The sequence below is a fragment of the Hirundo rustica genome, chromosome 11, assembly GCF_015227805.2.
Source record: "Hirundo rustica isolate bHirRus1 chromosome 11, bHirRus1.pri.v3, whole genome shotgun sequence".
NCBI classification, from domain to species: Eukaryota; Metazoa; Chordata; class Aves; order Passeriformes; family Hirundinidae; genus Hirundo; species Hirundo rustica.
In genome coordinates, this window is record NC_053460.1 from 8,235,071 (window position 1) to 8,251,529 (window position 16,459).

The following is a 16,459-nucleotide window of genomic DNA, read 5'->3' on the forward strand; positions in this document are numbered from 1 at the left end:
TTGGAACAACCAAATTCTAACTTAGTTCTGAGGCTGCCATTGTCAGCTGCCTTTATGTGCTTGTTCTTCAGGTGTATTCCACACCAGCAGAGCTGTGAAATGTTGTTACACCACTCATTTCTATATTGTTGTGTTTGGATACTGTGTAGTAACTGCTTACATGGCACTGTAGCTTAAAAAAAAAGGGAGAAAAGTCAAGACAAATAGGAATGGCAAAATCTGAGGCCAAAATTAGTCACCATAAATGTGTATGATCTCAAAGAGACAGCTTAATGGGTACAGCTCTTAAAACTCATTTAGAAAAATGACATAAACCAAATCTATATAGATTATAATTTAAGGATCTCAATAAAATGATCACGTAATTGTCTCTTGGAAGCTACTAAGTCAAAGCTTTTTGCACTTAGGATGTATGAGCAGATGTGCAAAAAAAGTGCCTGCAAAAAGCATCAGAAGGATGTGTGTGTTCCTTTGCAGTGCAGCCGGAAAAATAGCAAATCAGAAAAAACAACAAATCTGTTGGCATAACTCTCTTAATGAATAATTAACATGGAGTGTAAGGTTTTCTCAGTGCTGGATTCTCTAGAGAGGAGGCCATGCTGAGCTTTTGTAGTCATTCCTTCTGTCTCTTTCTGTTCCTTCTTCATAGGTTTGCGGTTGCAACCCCAGAGGAGCTGGCAGTGAACAATGATGACTGTGCCATTTGCTGGGACTCCATGCAATCTGCACGTAAACTCCCTTGTGGCCACCTCTTCCACAAGTACGTGTCCGGGCTGGAGAGGGTGCCCCCAGCTGAGAAGGGGAGGGATGGATGGCCATGGCTGAAATTTACAGTGGGATGTCAAGTAACAAACTACCAGCAGGGCTGTTGGGTGCTTGCTGCCTGGGTCGTCTTGGTCTGCTTCTGATAACAAAGTACAAGTCTTTTTCACTCCAGTCATTTTCATGTTTGAGTTGTTCCACCTGGTGCATTTCTTTTCCCCAAAACTAAGAGTGTGCACCTTGTCAGCTGGTGGGTAACTAGTGTTGTGTTGTGTTTCTCAAACACAGGTTGGTAGATTAATTGTGTGAAAGTTGTGTTGATTTTCAGGTGAAGAAGAAAAATTGGAGCTGGATCCTTAAATACTTTCCAGATACCAGCTTTAAGGAGAAAACAGGGAGTATTTTTATATAGTGCATCCTCACGTGGTGGTGAGTCCCCCAGGACAGCTGTGGAGGCCAGGTCTGGATCTGTGGTTTCAAGGGGCAATAAGTCCATCAGGGCTGTAAAAGAGATTAACCAAATCAGCAGAAAATGGTCCCTAAGCAGCTGGTAGTTACAACTGCGAGACTTTTGGCCAAAGAACCTCTCTATACATCGCTTCTTACACTCATTCAGTAGTGAATTGTAGCAGATGCTTGTGGACGTAGTGTGCTGAGCTGGATGTGACTTTCCTTGGACCTTTTGTAGCAGTGCTTACACTTCCATGCCTGTGCTTATATATGAAATGAGAAACAGGGATTGAAGCAGGCGTTTCTGGAGGGCCGTGTGATGAATATGCAGGTCAGTTAAATTGTCCCAGGGGTGCTACTTTCTGTAAATAGCTTTTTGCTTTTCTGGTAACTGTCAAACCAGAGGTTGTAATCTGTGCTAATTTGTTGTCATTTATGACAAACCTTGCCATAAATATTTATCTGTGTTCCAAGAAGTCTCTAATGAGATAATGTGCCTCCATAGCAGAAACTCCTTTTCCAGTGCTACTGAATCATGTGAATCATATTTAATCACCTGCTGAGCACTTGAGAAGCGCAGGGTCTTCTCTTCAGAAAGACATTTTCTCTTTATTTAAAAGGATCCTTTTGTATTTTTTTCTGAAGCAATTACAGTTCTGAAGCAAGTCACACTGCTTGGTGCTCTTAGGGAGTGCACATGTTACAGTGGATGGGTTGCATATAAAACCAGATGTAACTAATAACTCTGTTTAGAACCTGAGTGGTTTCTCTCCTCATAAAAGGCTGGTGATTTTGTCAACAGGCTGAACATTGTGTCCGTTCTCAATTATGTGGGATTTTTTTTTCCCCATCAGTTATTTGGAGTGGCAGAGAAGGTGACAGGGAAGATTGGTGTTGCTGAGATCAGCCCTGTTCTCAAATACTGATGAAATTTAATGGGAGTAGGTGTCTGAATCTTTTAGGCATGTTGAAACTCTCTTCTTTACCTTCTAGGAGTCAGGCAATTTCACGAGTTCTTGCTCTGAAAGGTTGTCAGTCTTGACCTGCTGTTTGCCCTCCTCCTCCTGAGGTGCTGGGGGTGACCAAGCCCTTCTGCCTGCGTGGTACACGATGGGTGTGACCACAGCTGGCTTTTTGGGTCTGGTGCTGATGCAGCTGACATGGGGTTCTGCCCATTCCAGCAGAATCACCTCGGCTGTTGAGGTGTTGAGGAGCAGCAGCATGGTGGCAGCTCAGGAAACTCTGGGTGTTTCCCGAGTGACCTTTGAATACAGCTGTAGAGGAGGTTTGAGTTTGCTGTGGGCAGGGAGGTGATGTTGGACAGCACTGGTGGCGCCAGTGTGCTGGTTGTGCTGGTGACCAAGGTGGTGGAAGGTGGCAGATTTTTACTGTGGTGTTTTTGGGAAACCCATCACTGTGTATCTCTCCGTTGCAATATGATGGAAAGCACTTTGGCAGAGTTTCAGGAGCTGGACAGAATGCTTGTATCCTTGACTTCACTATAGTCCTGTAATTAGAGCTTTTCCCTTGCTCTGTTAACCCAAGGCCTTCATTTTGTTTACAGATACACCGTTTTGGTAACAGGTTTATTTGATCTCTTTGTATGTCTTTACCTTTCTAAAGCGTTTTGAGAACTTCTGGAAAAAAAACCCCACCCTGCAAATACAAAATACCTGTTATAATATTGAGAAGTGTTCAGCCCTGTGAAATTCAGTTATTCCACACTGAAAATTAGGTTTAACTTGAACAAATACTGCAATTGGGTCATATCAGCATGACGCAAAAAGCATGCACTGCTTTGAGTGTTTCAACCTGCATTTCAAACCCTTCCACTTTCTGCAGGACAGAAAATTTCAGAATTAAGGAAGGATTGTAATGGCACAGAATTGTTAGTACTAATAAATCTGTTTAGAGAGTTCTTGGAGTGGTACTGACTTTTGTGGTTTGGGTATTGGTATTTTGAAAAGCTGTTTGAAAGCACTGGAGGTGCCATTGCCTTATCACAGGCAGGACTGCTGTGAAAATGTGTCAGGATGCATTAACTATGTGTCCAGTTGGTTTTTGCCTTTTTCACTTGGGAATGGTGAGAGAAAAGAACTGGTTTCTTTTCCCTTCCAGGCAAAACCTCCTTGTTCTGAGCTAGAAGGACAGTAAGCTTGTGGTAAATCTGCATGCATGTTTATAAAAAGCGAACACTTGAGTGTCTTCAGCTGAAAGAAATAAGAAACCTATGCCAGAGTCATCAGGAGCTCATTAAGGGTATCTCTGTTGTGTACAGAATATGTTACAGCTGCTTGATGTACTGGTGATAGTGGTGTCTTGGAAAAACACTGCAAGCTCACCACAGTGTTACTGTTTTCCTGTCAGCTCGTGCCTGCGGTCCTGGCTGGAACAAGACACATCTTGCCCCACCTGCAGAATGTCTCTTAATATCACTGACAGCCATCACGTGAGGGAGGATCACCAGAGGGAGAATCTGGATGAGAACCTGGTCCCTGTGGCAGCAGCAGAAGGCAGACCACGCCTGAACCAGCACAATCACTTCTTCCACTTCGACGGTGAGCTCAGCCCATCTGACATCTGCTGCTGTTGCCCAGATAAACAAAGGGGAGCAGCCTTCTGTAGAAGGGAGTTCTCTCTGTGCTTCAGCTGAAACTCAAACCATGCTCTGCTTGTGTTTGTCAAACACCACTGTGTTTCTGATGGTTCTTTTGCAAGAGCTCAGATGTGTCTCTGAGGTTGCCCAGAGCTGTGGAGATTTCTTGAAAGATTTTGTACAAATGCTCCTTTTTCTGGATTTTTTGTGGTCAGCAGTTTTAATTACAGCCATTTATTCATTGTCTGCTATGGTGACAAGCAGAATGGGAAATTCCTGTGTCTTTTTTTCTTGCCATGTGGTGGTTAATCAGCAACAGCCAGTGAAAGGATAAAAAGCCCTCTGTGATGCAGTCTAAAAGTCAGTTTTTCCCCTATGCCCTAGCTAATGTGTGGTTGTCAAAAGTCCATTTGCCACTCAGCTTACAAGACACTTGCAATGCTTGATTGAGTGCAGAAGATTAGTCTCAGAAGGAATCATGTAGCCACAACAGTTTAAAATGTTTGGGATTTTTTAGTAGTGCGTTATAAGTACTCTCAAAGCAGATGTGATTCCATGCCGTGGTAAGTTTTGTGTATGGAGGCAACTTGTTTTGAAGAAGGCAATTTATGTAGTTTGTCTTCCAGATTTGTTTAGAGTTTTGGTGTTGGTGTCTATTGGTCTTCCAGAGTTCCCCAGATTTTATTGACAGTCTTACTGTTTCTCAGATGGTTTCAATACTGCAAATATTCAACTTCAGGCTCTGCCCTCGTGGAGTTCCCATGAGGCAGTTGAGATGCTGCAAACTTACACAGTGACCTGTTCCTCATCTGTGCTTGTTTTGAAATCTTTGGAGATCATGGGGGGAGAATAATGGGCAGAGAAAGGTCAGACAGTTTCTAGGTACATGGAGACTGGCTGATAGCTTCCATATGGCTTCCACTTCTGGGGTGCTTTAGGTCTCCAGAGGACATTTATATTTAGAATAACTCTGTCTTTCTGATGGCTGTCCTCCCTAGTGCTCTCCAGTGGCTTAGAGACCTGCAGAATTACCATGGAGATAGAAGGCAAAATGGCATAGAGCAAAGCCTGTGTTTATTTAAGTGGCAGCACAGAAGGAGGAGGGAGCCACCCATGTGCCCTGCTCTGAGCTTTGAGCTGAAGCACAGGATTGCAGCAGTCACTTTGTTCAGTTACTCTGTGTGCCTTTGATGTGTATTTCTCAGTGGTGACCCATTTTGGGCCTGGATTCAGATTGCTTAGAAACGGTCCTGTTTTCGTAAAATTGCTGGATTTATTCATATATTCCAGAACTGGATTTGACTCTGGATTATTTTCATTTTCACTTTAATAGGATCATTAGAAAAAGAAACTAAGGATGTGTTACTTCCTTGATCCTTTTCCAGTCCCCAGGTTGTTAAGCCACTATGACAGTGTTTAAAGAGAGTTACTGATTCCCTGCAGCCATCTCCATGTCTGGGACACCTTAGAGATAGATTGCACCTCAGAACTCCCTGCGTGCACCTTGTGGAATATGAAGACTTACCTTAAATACATGTAGAAGTACTTGGCTTGCTGAGATTCTCATGCTCTTTCTTGTCTTTCTTGGTGAATTCTTAACTCCCAGGCTCCAGAATTGCCAGCTGGCTGCCCAGTTTTTCTGTGGAAGTGATGCACACCACCAACATCCTCGGAATTGCACAAGCCAGCAACTCCCAGCTCAATGTTATGGTAAGAGTGCAGCTCAGCCTTCCCGTTTGTGTTGTGTAGGGGAAAGGGGCACGTGGAAATGGAGAACTTAAAGGGGAAGGAAGTCAAAACAGTGGTCGGACACTAGATGAAAACTGTTCCTCTGAGTGAGAAGCTTTACTTCAATGAAGTTAGGGCTATATTTGGGTTCAAATGTGCCAGCATAAAAGAACAGGTCAGGAGGTAAGTGAATGGGGTGGAAGGATGACATGTACTTCCTGGGTAGATAAGTAGACTTTTTCTCAGCTTGCTTAGTACAACTTCTTTAGCTCTTTTTCCATACAGTTTGAGCAGCCCCAAAGGGTGTGAGTCTGTAACCAGAGAATTTAGCTGTTGGTCAAGTGGTAACTGATCAAACCATTCTACAGGTTTTGATTTGTTTTTTTTTAATCTTTAATAGCATTAAGCTTCAAGATAGCAATTATCAGTGTGAAGTGGGCTCTCTAGCACCCTCAGCTTTTGCTGAAACATGATGATGATGATAGAAATGTAGAGGATGAAATTCCATATTTGTTGAATTCATCCATAAAAACTCTAATGTAGTACAAAAAGAAAAGGATGTGGCCTCATGAAACACTTCATTTTTTTGAGAAGTGCTGTTTTCTTTGAGTTCTTCAAGCTACTGGGATCTGTACTCTGGTAATAAGTGTTCAGTGAGGTGTCTCATGAAAGTGATGGAATTTTCTGAATATTAGGTCTTTCCCATAGCCTGTACTTTTGTTTAGACATCAGCAGGGTAAGGCCAATATTTTTAGGGTGTTTGAGGCAGGGAGGGACCAATATGATGCTGGCAGATGATTTATTAGTTAAATATGCAGGAGCTCTCCATCTGAGGTCAGTTTAATTTTTCTTTTACTGGACACAGTTGTACAAATGGGCTTTTGTTAAGGATGAAAAATGTTTTTTTAGGACTGTGTATTATCAAAAGTACAGCAGCAACTTATATTAAAATGTCTACTTTAATGGAAAGCTGGTTAAACTTTAGGAAGTTATTAAAGTGTTACACATTTTTAATAGAAAATAAGTGACGTTCTCCTTTGTGTTACTGAATAAAAACCTAGGGAAGTATTTTGAGGGGAAAGCCAGAGGCTGAAATGCTAAATCAGTTGGTTTGGTCACAGGTTAGTACAGTGGAGGGTTAAGTTTGCAGTAGTTGCTTGTGTTGGAACTCACTGTCAGTTGGTGCATAGTTTTTGCTTTGTTCTCAAAACCCCTTCCACCTTTCTTTTCTTATTGCTGTTCTTATTCCCCTCCCCCGACAACTTAGTTTAATTTACTTGAATTTTCAGACCCTATTAAACTGGTTTTTAGGGAGGGTGGCTGGAGGGAGTGGGTTATTAAGACTTACTCCAGTTGTCCTTGTCGGTGCCATTTTGGAAACAATATGGCTAAAAGCAAAATTGGTTTTTTCTTCACAGTGTTGATCTAACTCTCAGTCACCCATGAGTTTTGTACAGATCTTTATTAAAGATCTAAAGGCTGTCATAAGAAGAGGTTTGGGAAGCTTTTGAAGCCTTTGTGCATCTACAGGCACTGTTCAGGGCCATGTGGTGTCTCCCTAGGAGATGCAGTTTGGGTGTTGACTTCAGTGGAGGCAGCGTATTGCCCTGTAAGTCATAGCCAGCATGGGTTTTCTTTCTCTTTTCCTTCTGTCTGTGGGTTTGCATATCATAAGCAGCATCTTTGAGCTGGTAATATTTTTTATCTCTTTCTGTTGACATACTTAATCAACTAACTTCTGTTTACTGCTGATATTGACTGTATTGCTTTCTCCAGGCCCATCAGATCCAGGAGATGTTCCCTCAGGTTCCTTATCATTTAGTTCTGCAGGATCTGCAGCTAACTCGCTCTGTAGAGATCACCACTGACAACATCCTAGAAGGGCGCATCCAGGTGCCTTTCCCCACACAGGTGAGTCATAAGACTGTGCACCTAAAATTGCTTTCTTTCTTATCACAGCACTGAGCCTCTTAGTAATGAGTGAGGGAAATGAAGCGAGTTGAAGCACTGGTGAATCTGGGATTTGTTTTTCCCTTTGTTTAAATCTCTGTAAGTGCGGTGTATTCAGTCATGTACCAAAAATATATTGAAAATGCCCTAGCTAGACAAGAAACAAGTATTTGTTCAGTTAAAGCAGCTCTTCCCGGTCTCTCTTGTGCAGAGCTTTTAGAACATTTACAGTTGATTTCTCTGCTGGCAGATAATTGAATTGTACCACTTAGGAAGATTTTTTGCAAAGAAAGTCGGCAAAATGATGCCTTGTTCTTAATTAGTGCCGCAGATTCCAGTAAAGCAGTCTGGGGACAATGTTTCTGTTAATAAGAATATTGAATTCTGGTTCTGTGCACATCAGACAGTACTGTTATCTGGAGCCTGCATGTGGGGAAGCAGAGAGAATTCTCTCTCAACACAGCATTCTGTTTATTGCCAACTTATCTGTTTCTAAATTGAACACAATGCCTGACATTGCAGAGGGCAGAGTTTGAATGTGTTCAAAGAATTCGGGGTTTTTGCTGTGTCCCACACTGTATTAAACCCGTGACGTTTGCATTTCAGCGTGCAGATAGCATTAGACCTGCGTTGAACAACTCTGTGGAAAGGCACAGTACTGATCAGGAGGATACTGGAACTGTCACACAGGTAAATTGGCATAAAAATGGGCAAAAAGCACAATTAGAAGCTGCATGGACTGGTAGGTGCCTTTGGTTCTGTACCAGGTCAGGTTGGTGGCAGCCTTTCCTTGCATTTCACATCAGAGCTAACACAGTCAGGCAGATAAATCAGATATTAATATAGTGCCCCTGTAGAGGATTATCTATGTGCTTTTCTTTTTCTTCCTTGAGGAAAGTGCTTTCAAATGGTACAAAGAACAGAAGATCATCATGTCCCTTGTCATGTCTGGTCAGCCCATGCCTGTCTGTGGAATATGAAGAGCAGAATGCTTTGCTCTTCGCCTTTCTCTTGTTATTCCCATTCTGTACATCTCCAAACACTTCCATTAAAAGGAGGAGTATTTCTTTTCTGAGTTTAAGAATACTTTTGTGTTCTGGAGGAAGCAGTTTAGGACGTGGGAAGCTTTGGTGGGAATGAGTGAGATGTGAACTGGACCAAGAGATAACAGCTCTTCTGTAGACAAAGCACAATAATGGGTTTTGCTGTTCTTTGCTAAGGCCTTCACTAAGCAGCATGTGCTAGCTAAAGTGTGGCAGGAAAAAAAAAAATACCCTGTAAGTAGAGTAAGATCTCATTTCACTTTTGTTTTCCCTGACTGTAATAGTGACATCCTGAGGGGTTCTGTTTCATAAATTTCCCTTTCTGCTGGCTGAGTGAATTTGTGAGGTGTGTGACTTTCTCTGCAGCCTTTAGTGACCTGAATAGCCAATCTGTTACTACCTGGAATTCAACTGTGGCAGTTCCCTTGTTAGCAGGTTGCAAGACAGAAGACCCTTTGATTTTGTCTGATTATGCAGTTGAGGCTGAGGAAGAGGTGGTAGTGATAGTGCACGTATTTGGTAAGAGTCTGGGGTGGCAGCTACAGAACTGCAGGAATGAAAAGCTTGGTCTGTATCAAGTATTTTTGGGTTTCTTTGAAGGTTTTGGAGGCATTTGCCCTGCTCTTAAATGAGAGAAACCTCTCTTGTTAAAAATGGTATCTAACTCGTTATCCTTACCTTGATTCTGGCTTCAAATCCCACTTTGAATAATTATGTTGCTGTTAATCTTCCTGCCTGCCTGCCTGGCACTGCCTGTGTTTCTGTCCTTCCTTCTACAGAACCTGAAAAACCTTGGAGTGGTGTCCATACATCACAGCACTGAGCACATGCTCTCTCATAGACATGCCTTTTTGCTTTGCAGTGCTGCTGAGCTCTGCTCAGATGATGTGTTCTGGCTGGAGCAAATGGTGGTTTGGATGGAGAACCTGTTTTTATCACGTAGGGTAGCACAGAGGTGGCCTGGAGACAGTTGTGAATATCCTGCAGTTTAGAAGGGCTGCTGGTGGCTGCGTGTGGGGGATGAACTGGTGGCCTCTGTGAGGGTTTTCCTGGATGGATGTGAACTGTGCCAAAGGGGAATCATAGGCAAGAGCTGAAGTGGGTGCCTGAGACTGCCATGCATGGAGACAAATGTGCTGCTGGGTGGTGTTGTGGAGCTGGAAGGGGCTGCTGTCCTCTTCCTGCCTCAGAAATGCTTTGTGCATTTAATGTTAGCTTAGGCTGCATTTGGGCAAGCTGCTCACTCTTCTTACAGAACTCAGAGTTCTGCCAATGAGTCTTACTTAACTCCTTGCTGTTGAGAGTATTTCTGTTGTGGAGAGGAACCTTGGGAGCCTCTGCCTCTAGGAAACTCCTGTCACTTTGGTTTCCCCTTGATTTTGATTTTAATTTGTAACCAAATACCTGGTGTATCTCTTTCTGCTTGCCAGAAGAATCTGTTGCTGTAGTCAGTCAAAGGCTTGTCTGTGAGAAAAGGACAAGCAGCAAACAAGCTACTTCAGCAGGGTTCACTGGAGTTTTGGGAAGCTTTTTAAAGGCAAGTGGGAAGGGACATAAGAAGCTGCCATCATCTCCTCTGAGTGTGACTTGAATTTCCAAATTGTGGATAGACCTTGACACCTTATGACACAGTCTCTGAGAGAGACTGTGGAAACTCCAGTTTCTTGGTGCTGCAGCCTTAGAGTAAGTTATACAAGTATTCCACCTCTTTTTTTTCTGTATCAGCATACCCACTGGGAATCTTTGTAGACCTCCAACAGCAGGTGGAGATCAACAACAACCCATCAGTTCTGCTTGTTGGAAACAAAACTTCTTAGGGTAGCTAAGATGGTCAAATAAAAGAACCCTTCTTTATGAGTAGTGTTGGTTTTCCTAGTGCCTTATGTCATATTATGACTTCATTCTGCTTCGAGTTCAAAGGTCTTAAGATAGAGATAATGACTCGGTTTTTTTTTCCCCTGGTTGTAGCTTGTGGTTTTGGGGAGTGAGGGCTGATATAATGTAATGGTAGTTGAGAGGCATCTCTGAGCACCATCATGGTATAAATCATGTTACAGGTCTGTGAGATAATGCTCTAAATACTGACAGCCTCTCTCAGTCCTGGTCTGTACCCTTAGTGAGACGCTGTGCATGTGCTTCTCTCCAGCTGTGCATTGGAATGCTGATGCTTCCAGTGGTGTGCATAATACTCTGCCGCCTCTTCATTCCTATGCTCTATGCCCTCCCTTGCTTAAGTACCTGGTGGCTATTTAGAGACACTTTTGAGGCATCCCATGGCTTTCATGGAACTTCTTCTCTTGGAGCCTGAAAGAGAAATAGTTTCTGTAGTATACACGCTTCTGCATCTCTGTTCTGCTGCATTACTGAGGCTTGTCATAACCTTTTCTGCGATTAGCTGTGATAGTTTTGTCTCTAAAACCTCCTTGGTAACTGTTCCTGTGCTCAGACAGAGGATTGGGCTCTGGGTATTGATTTTTGAATCTTTGTAACCTTTTGAAAAACCCCCAAACCTTAGGTGAACCAACTTACATTTTCTGATACAAATGGCCCAGGGGGAAAAATGAGTGATCTTGTTTGAACATCGACTGCAATTTGTGGCCTCCTCACTGCTTCCCCCAGCAGTTTCCCTTTTCCCTGCCCACTTGTGTGGTAATTGGGAGCAGTTGAGTTGCTCTGTACCTGTTCCTCTGAGTCTGCCAAGGTCATCTTGGCCCCAAGTCCAATCCATTGGATCATTCTGTGGGGCTCTCCCTCCTTCCTCAGGGATGTGGCAGTGCTTTGAGGCAGTCCCGTGGTGCCTCTGTGTTATCCCAGGGCATTCGTGTGCGTACTGGAGCCCTTTGGTAAATTGCAGCGCTGGTGTTTCTGCTGAGAGGCTGAACGCCCCTACTTGTGTTTGAGGTTGCAGTGTCTGTAGTGTGCTGCCTTGGGCTCTGGGATTCCTGCTTGGCTCACCTCCCTAATGGGAAGTGACATTTGTCTTGGTGTTTGCTCTCTGAAGGTGGTGTGTGGGGACATGGCGTTTCTGGCCTGTCTCTAGGGCTTTGGGATGACTCAACTTGTTTTGCTCATCAGCTGCCTAAACCTGTGTGTTGTGCTGCGATGCTGCCACGTCCGGGCCGTCGGGGCTGGAGCAGCAGTCCCATGGAATTGGCCATCGCGGCTCCTTGGCAGCTCTGCCAAAGGCCCCAAACCAGGCAGTAGGGGCTGCCTTGGCACCACTTCCTTGGAGCATCCCACTGGCTTGAGTCGTCCTCTGGGATACCAAAGGACGGCTATACCCTTCAGCCCTTCACTGGGGTGATTTGTTTCTCGTCACCGCCGCTCTTGGCTCTCGCTGTGGTTCTCATCACGGGGCTGATGTGATCCTGTGTGGCAGGGTGTGAGCAGGATGTGCTGTTTCATCTCTGCTGCTGAACCCAGCACCATCATCCATCAGCTCGGTTTTCAGGTTGGTGTTATCAGCTGGCTGTCGGGGGGACTGGTGCCATGTGGGGGCTGCCAGCTCCTTTCTTGGCACACCGTGCTTGGGACAGTTGCCAGCCTTGCTCCAGCAGTCTAAACCAGGATAATTTGGGTGTTGCAGAACCCAGTGAACTGAAGCCTCATAAATTCCCTTCTTGAGCACGAATAATCTTTGCAAATACATTTGTTATTCTTTCCTTAGTACGTGGATTTCTGCTTTTTCAACTCTTTACTTTTGCATCACTTGTCAAGTCAGCTGCAGAATCTGACTTTCAAATGCCCCATTTTCAGAGAGCATTAATTATGAGTAATAAATGTTTGTCTTTGACATTACTTTCAAACATGGCATAAAAGATACAGCGTTATAGGATCTTTGAGCTTTGAGCATGGATAGAAATAGCTTTGTTCTGTTTTTTGGCGGAGCTTTTCAAAGGAACTCAAGGGAATTGGGTATAGCAGGTGAGACTCTGGTTTCTTCCAGTGCCTCAGAAAACGACAATTCTTTGTAGCCTGTTGTTTTGATGCAAAGAAGCCCACGTTTTGCCAAAATGTATGCCTTATTTCCTTTTCTCTTAGACTGAGAGAGTGCCACTTGAACTGAACTCCAGACTGGAAGAAATGGTGGAATTCAACGAAATGGAAGCAGAACCTAATGAAGCAGAAGATTTTGAGGCCAGGGGAAGTCGCTTTTCCAAGTCAGCCGATGAAAGGCAGCGTATGTTGGTTCAGCGCAAGGAGGACTTGTTACAACAAGCTCGAAAGTACGTTCCTTCCTAAAACTCCAGCCTGGCCACTCAGGTGGAGTCCCCCAGGATGGGTTTCAAATGGATTTGGATCACTGAGAGCCTGGGTGGATGTGAATGAATATGTCTGCCACAGCAGGCTCAGGATGCTGTTTGACACTGCTAATCCCAGCTCTGAAATAGCGTTGTGTGTCCCGACGTGCACACAGCTTTCTGTGCAGTTCATCCAAAGCTCTTTGAAATCAAAGGCTGATTTTTCCAGCTTCAGTGGGCTTTAGTCTAAGAATGTACTGAGAGCAGTACTTGGGCCGAGGCCTTTAGCAGTCTTGTTTGGCTCCTGGCACAGGTGTCAGCCCTCACTGCTTGTGCTTTTACAACTGAAATTCTGCCAGGCACCACCAGATGCAGAGCCCAGAGCAGTGCAGATCTGACAGGTGACCCTTACTAGACCTCACCAGAGGAGTCAGCACCAGCCACTCAGCACCACTGAAGAGAGGCACCGACTTGAACTGTTTCTTTTAGCCCAACCAGTAACGGCTGTTGCAGGTAGAATTCAGCTTTTTTACTGGTATTCCAGTTAACGTTGGTGGACTTCACTAGCCTCCAATTGCTGATTAAGCAGAGAAGGAAGAGCACTTTAGTGATGTAGGAAGAACTTCCTAGTGTTTTTAACAAGTGTTTTCCCTTCCTTTGTATCGCAGGGATGCTGCTGAGAGGGTCTACAACAATCCCACTGAGTTCTGGGTCCTTTGGTGTTGTCAGGCTACTGCTCCTCTTCTTTTCCACAGTGAAATGCCTTATAAATACCTGGGGTTGTGACACCTTTTATAAGTCTTTAACCAGATGTGCTCCTAGGCTTAATTTTTCCTTGTTGTTTGAAAAAATGTCTTTTAGAGAGACAGAGTATTTTTGACTTTCTGGTTTACTGGTATGAAGAGCTGTTGAATTTCAAACTACTGTTTTTTGCCCTTAAAGTGTAAAAATTCACTGGCATGTTAACTCTGGCAGCAACTTCCTTGCCCTCTGGCCTAACTCTGGCAGCCCCTAGTGCCCCTTTTGTCGCGGGCTACCTGCTGTCATCAGGGAGTGCTTTGTTGTGGTAGGCAGTGCCAGAGGCTGAGGAGCAGAGTAACAGGAACAGAGTCAGTAACGCGCCTGCTGTGAATGGCTCTGAGTTGAGAGAACAGCCCTGACCTTTAGAGCTGCCTCCTTCCCACAGGCACCAGGATCTTGCACAAAACCTAAGAGCTTCCGCCAACTCTGCAGAGCCTGTCGTAGGTGACGTGGGCTTTTTTTAGGAGCACCTAACTTGTGTGCACTTTTATTGAGGCGTTTTCCTGCTAGTTTGCCTTCCAGCCCTCCCCGACTGCAGCGATGCATTTTTCAGAGCCAGAATGAGGTGGCTTCTGCTCACTCATCTTTTCCTTTTTTCCCTCAGGCGTTACTTAAACAAAACCTCCGATGAGGAGCTGAGCACAGAGAAGCCTTTGCCCGAGGGAGCGACGGCGGACGCGGTCACCCTGCGCCGCAGGACCCTCGCTGCTGCCGCTGAACGGAGACTTCAGATGCAGCAAAACTCGTAGCGCTCGCTGCCCCTCCTTCCTCCTCCTCGTGAGCAACGTTGAATAAATAAATACAATACAAAAAACCCTGCGCTTTCTATACCAGCAGGAAAGTGTCTCTTCAGAGTTCAGCTGGCTGTGCTGCCGAGTGAGCTGGCTGCCTCTCTGCTGTATAAAGCATGTGGTCTAATAAGTTTGGACAGCTGACAAATTAACCTTTTTTGTAATATTTTCTATGTGACGTTGATCCTCTCCACAACAAAAGGCAATTTCTAAACCACAGGCATGATTTCTGCAGCTGGCATGAGCTATGGGGCTGACTGCACAGCAGAGGCTGGGGAAGTGTGTTCTGAGGTAGCTGTGGGTGCAGGACAGAGTGCAGGGGCGTGTTCTGCCGGGGATCGGGCAGTGACTCTGAGGAGGGGAAGCTTAGAAGCTTGCAGCAAGCCCTGTGTTAGACGAGCAGGCTCCTCTGCTCCTTCAGCAGTCCCTGTTCCTTCCGCAGCCAAGGCTGTTACGTAGGGCGGCTTGAGGGGCCGGGGGAGCGTCGCTGGGAGGTTCTTACACTGGATGAAGTTGTCTGTCTCCACAGCACAGAACAACCTGAATTCACGAGTTGTGCAGCAAAGCGCCGATTCACGCCGATTCCCGCATAAAACAGTTCACTGCTGCTGGGCTCTTCTGCACTGGCAGAGGTTTGGCTCTGTCCAACCCCAGGGCTGCACTTTTCCCTTGTCTTTTATGTCCAGGAACAAGCAAGGGACAGAGGGGGATTGAGTGAAGAAGAGGGATCTAAGACGAGCTTACAGTGTTGCCATGAGCCGAGGGAATCAAAAGTAAAACCTGCCTGTCCTGGGCTCCGGCGCGACATGGATGGGACGGCGCGGAGACGGCTCCATTATCTTGCTTTTTATTTCATTTTTAACCCCACAACCTCATCCTGAGTTGATTCAGAAAGACTGGAGGAATGGGGGCAGCTGGACCTTTGCTGGCTGCAGCCCAACCTACTAACCTGGATTTTCTTAAGAACTTTTGAGATCCCCTTGGCGCCGCCGCCGCTAGCTTTCATAGATGAATTTTACATGGCAGTGACTTAATTTTTAAACTTCTGAAGAGTGAGTTCTAGTTTCACTGTTCTTTAGAAGGAACCCAGTATTATCTAGAATTGTTGGTAATTTTTTTACTGTTGGTTTTTAGGTGAAGGTGAATTTAATGAGAGGAATTGCGTCAATGTTTAGGTGAAAATAATTTATTTCAACAAAACTCTTTGGGAAGCCTTACCTTGCAATGCTATTAGTAAACCTCAAAAAATTTTTTTGAGATCTTTGGTTTTGCTTTGGACACAGCTGTTTTGTTTTTACTGTTAAAAAACCCCCAACCAAACAAAAATAAAACCTTGATCAGTGTTGGAAACGGTTTGTAAATTTCTGTAGTGCGGTTTCTCATGTTTTCTCCAGGTGGGGATGTTTCAGGGGCTCCTGTTGCGCTCCTGCCTTTTCCCGGCGGCTCCCTGAGGAGTGGACCCTGGCCAGCCACTGGATGGCACCTTCGCCTGCGCTCCCGCTGCACCGTGACCCACTTGAGCCATGAAAGGCTGGGCTGTGCGGAGGAGCGCAGGAGCTGTGCTGGCCTCTTGGCTGGCTCTGCCTCCCTGGAGAGGGAGGTCATCTGAGGAGAGGCCTGATGGACTTTCCCGGTGCCAACATACGCTTCTGGTGGCTGTAAACAGCAGGAGCCTTGGGAAAGCCGAGTTGGGCAGGAGCTGCTGCTGCTGCCTGCGGGAGTCTCTGCCAGCCAGCCCTCCCTCCTTGGGCAGGGGACACGCCAGGGGTGGCACAGGGGGGTCCCGGGTGCCTGGTTTCCATCCCCGGGTGGTCCAGTGGGGTTTGGAAGCGTTCCCGTGGTACAGGGGGGGACGCCAGGTGTGGTGCCCAGCCCCAGCCCCGTGCCACGCGCTGCCAGCGCTGTGACCAGGGGCTGGTGGCTCTCCAAATGTCCCACCTGTGCTCACGGTGCCCAGTGCTGGCACCCACAGGAGCTGGGGACCTGGGATGAAGGAGAGTACAGGAAAACCCCAAACGGTGGGAAAAAAGCCCAACCCCCTCAAAAATCCAAACCATCCCTGAATCGCTTGAGCAGCAGGGAGAAGAGCTCAACTTT

General features: G+C 45.5%; 1 protein-coding gene across 1 annotated transcript in view; it reads left to right on the forward strand.

Annotated features, from left to right (window-relative positions):
* AMFR (autocrine motility factor receptor) overlaps positions 1-15,712 on the forward strand; it is a 28,277-nt gene extending 12,565 nt beyond the window's left edge. The window contains exons 8-14 of the mRNA XM_040075278.2: positions 650-760; positions 3,580-3,770; positions 5,415-5,518; positions 7,313-7,447; positions 8,093-8,176; positions 12,571-12,755; positions 14,176-15,712. Coding sequence (XP_039931212.1) covers positions 650-760; positions 3,580-3,770; positions 5,415-5,518; positions 7,313-7,447; positions 8,093-8,176; positions 12,571-12,755; positions 14,176-14,320 — 955 coding nt within the window. The 3' untranslated portion in view covers positions 14,321-15,712. The remainder of the gene's footprint in view (positions 1-649; positions 761-3,579; positions 3,771-5,414; positions 5,519-7,312; positions 7,448-8,092; positions 8,177-12,570; positions 12,756-14,175) is intronic.
* Positions 15,713-16,459: the final 747 nt, after the last annotated feature.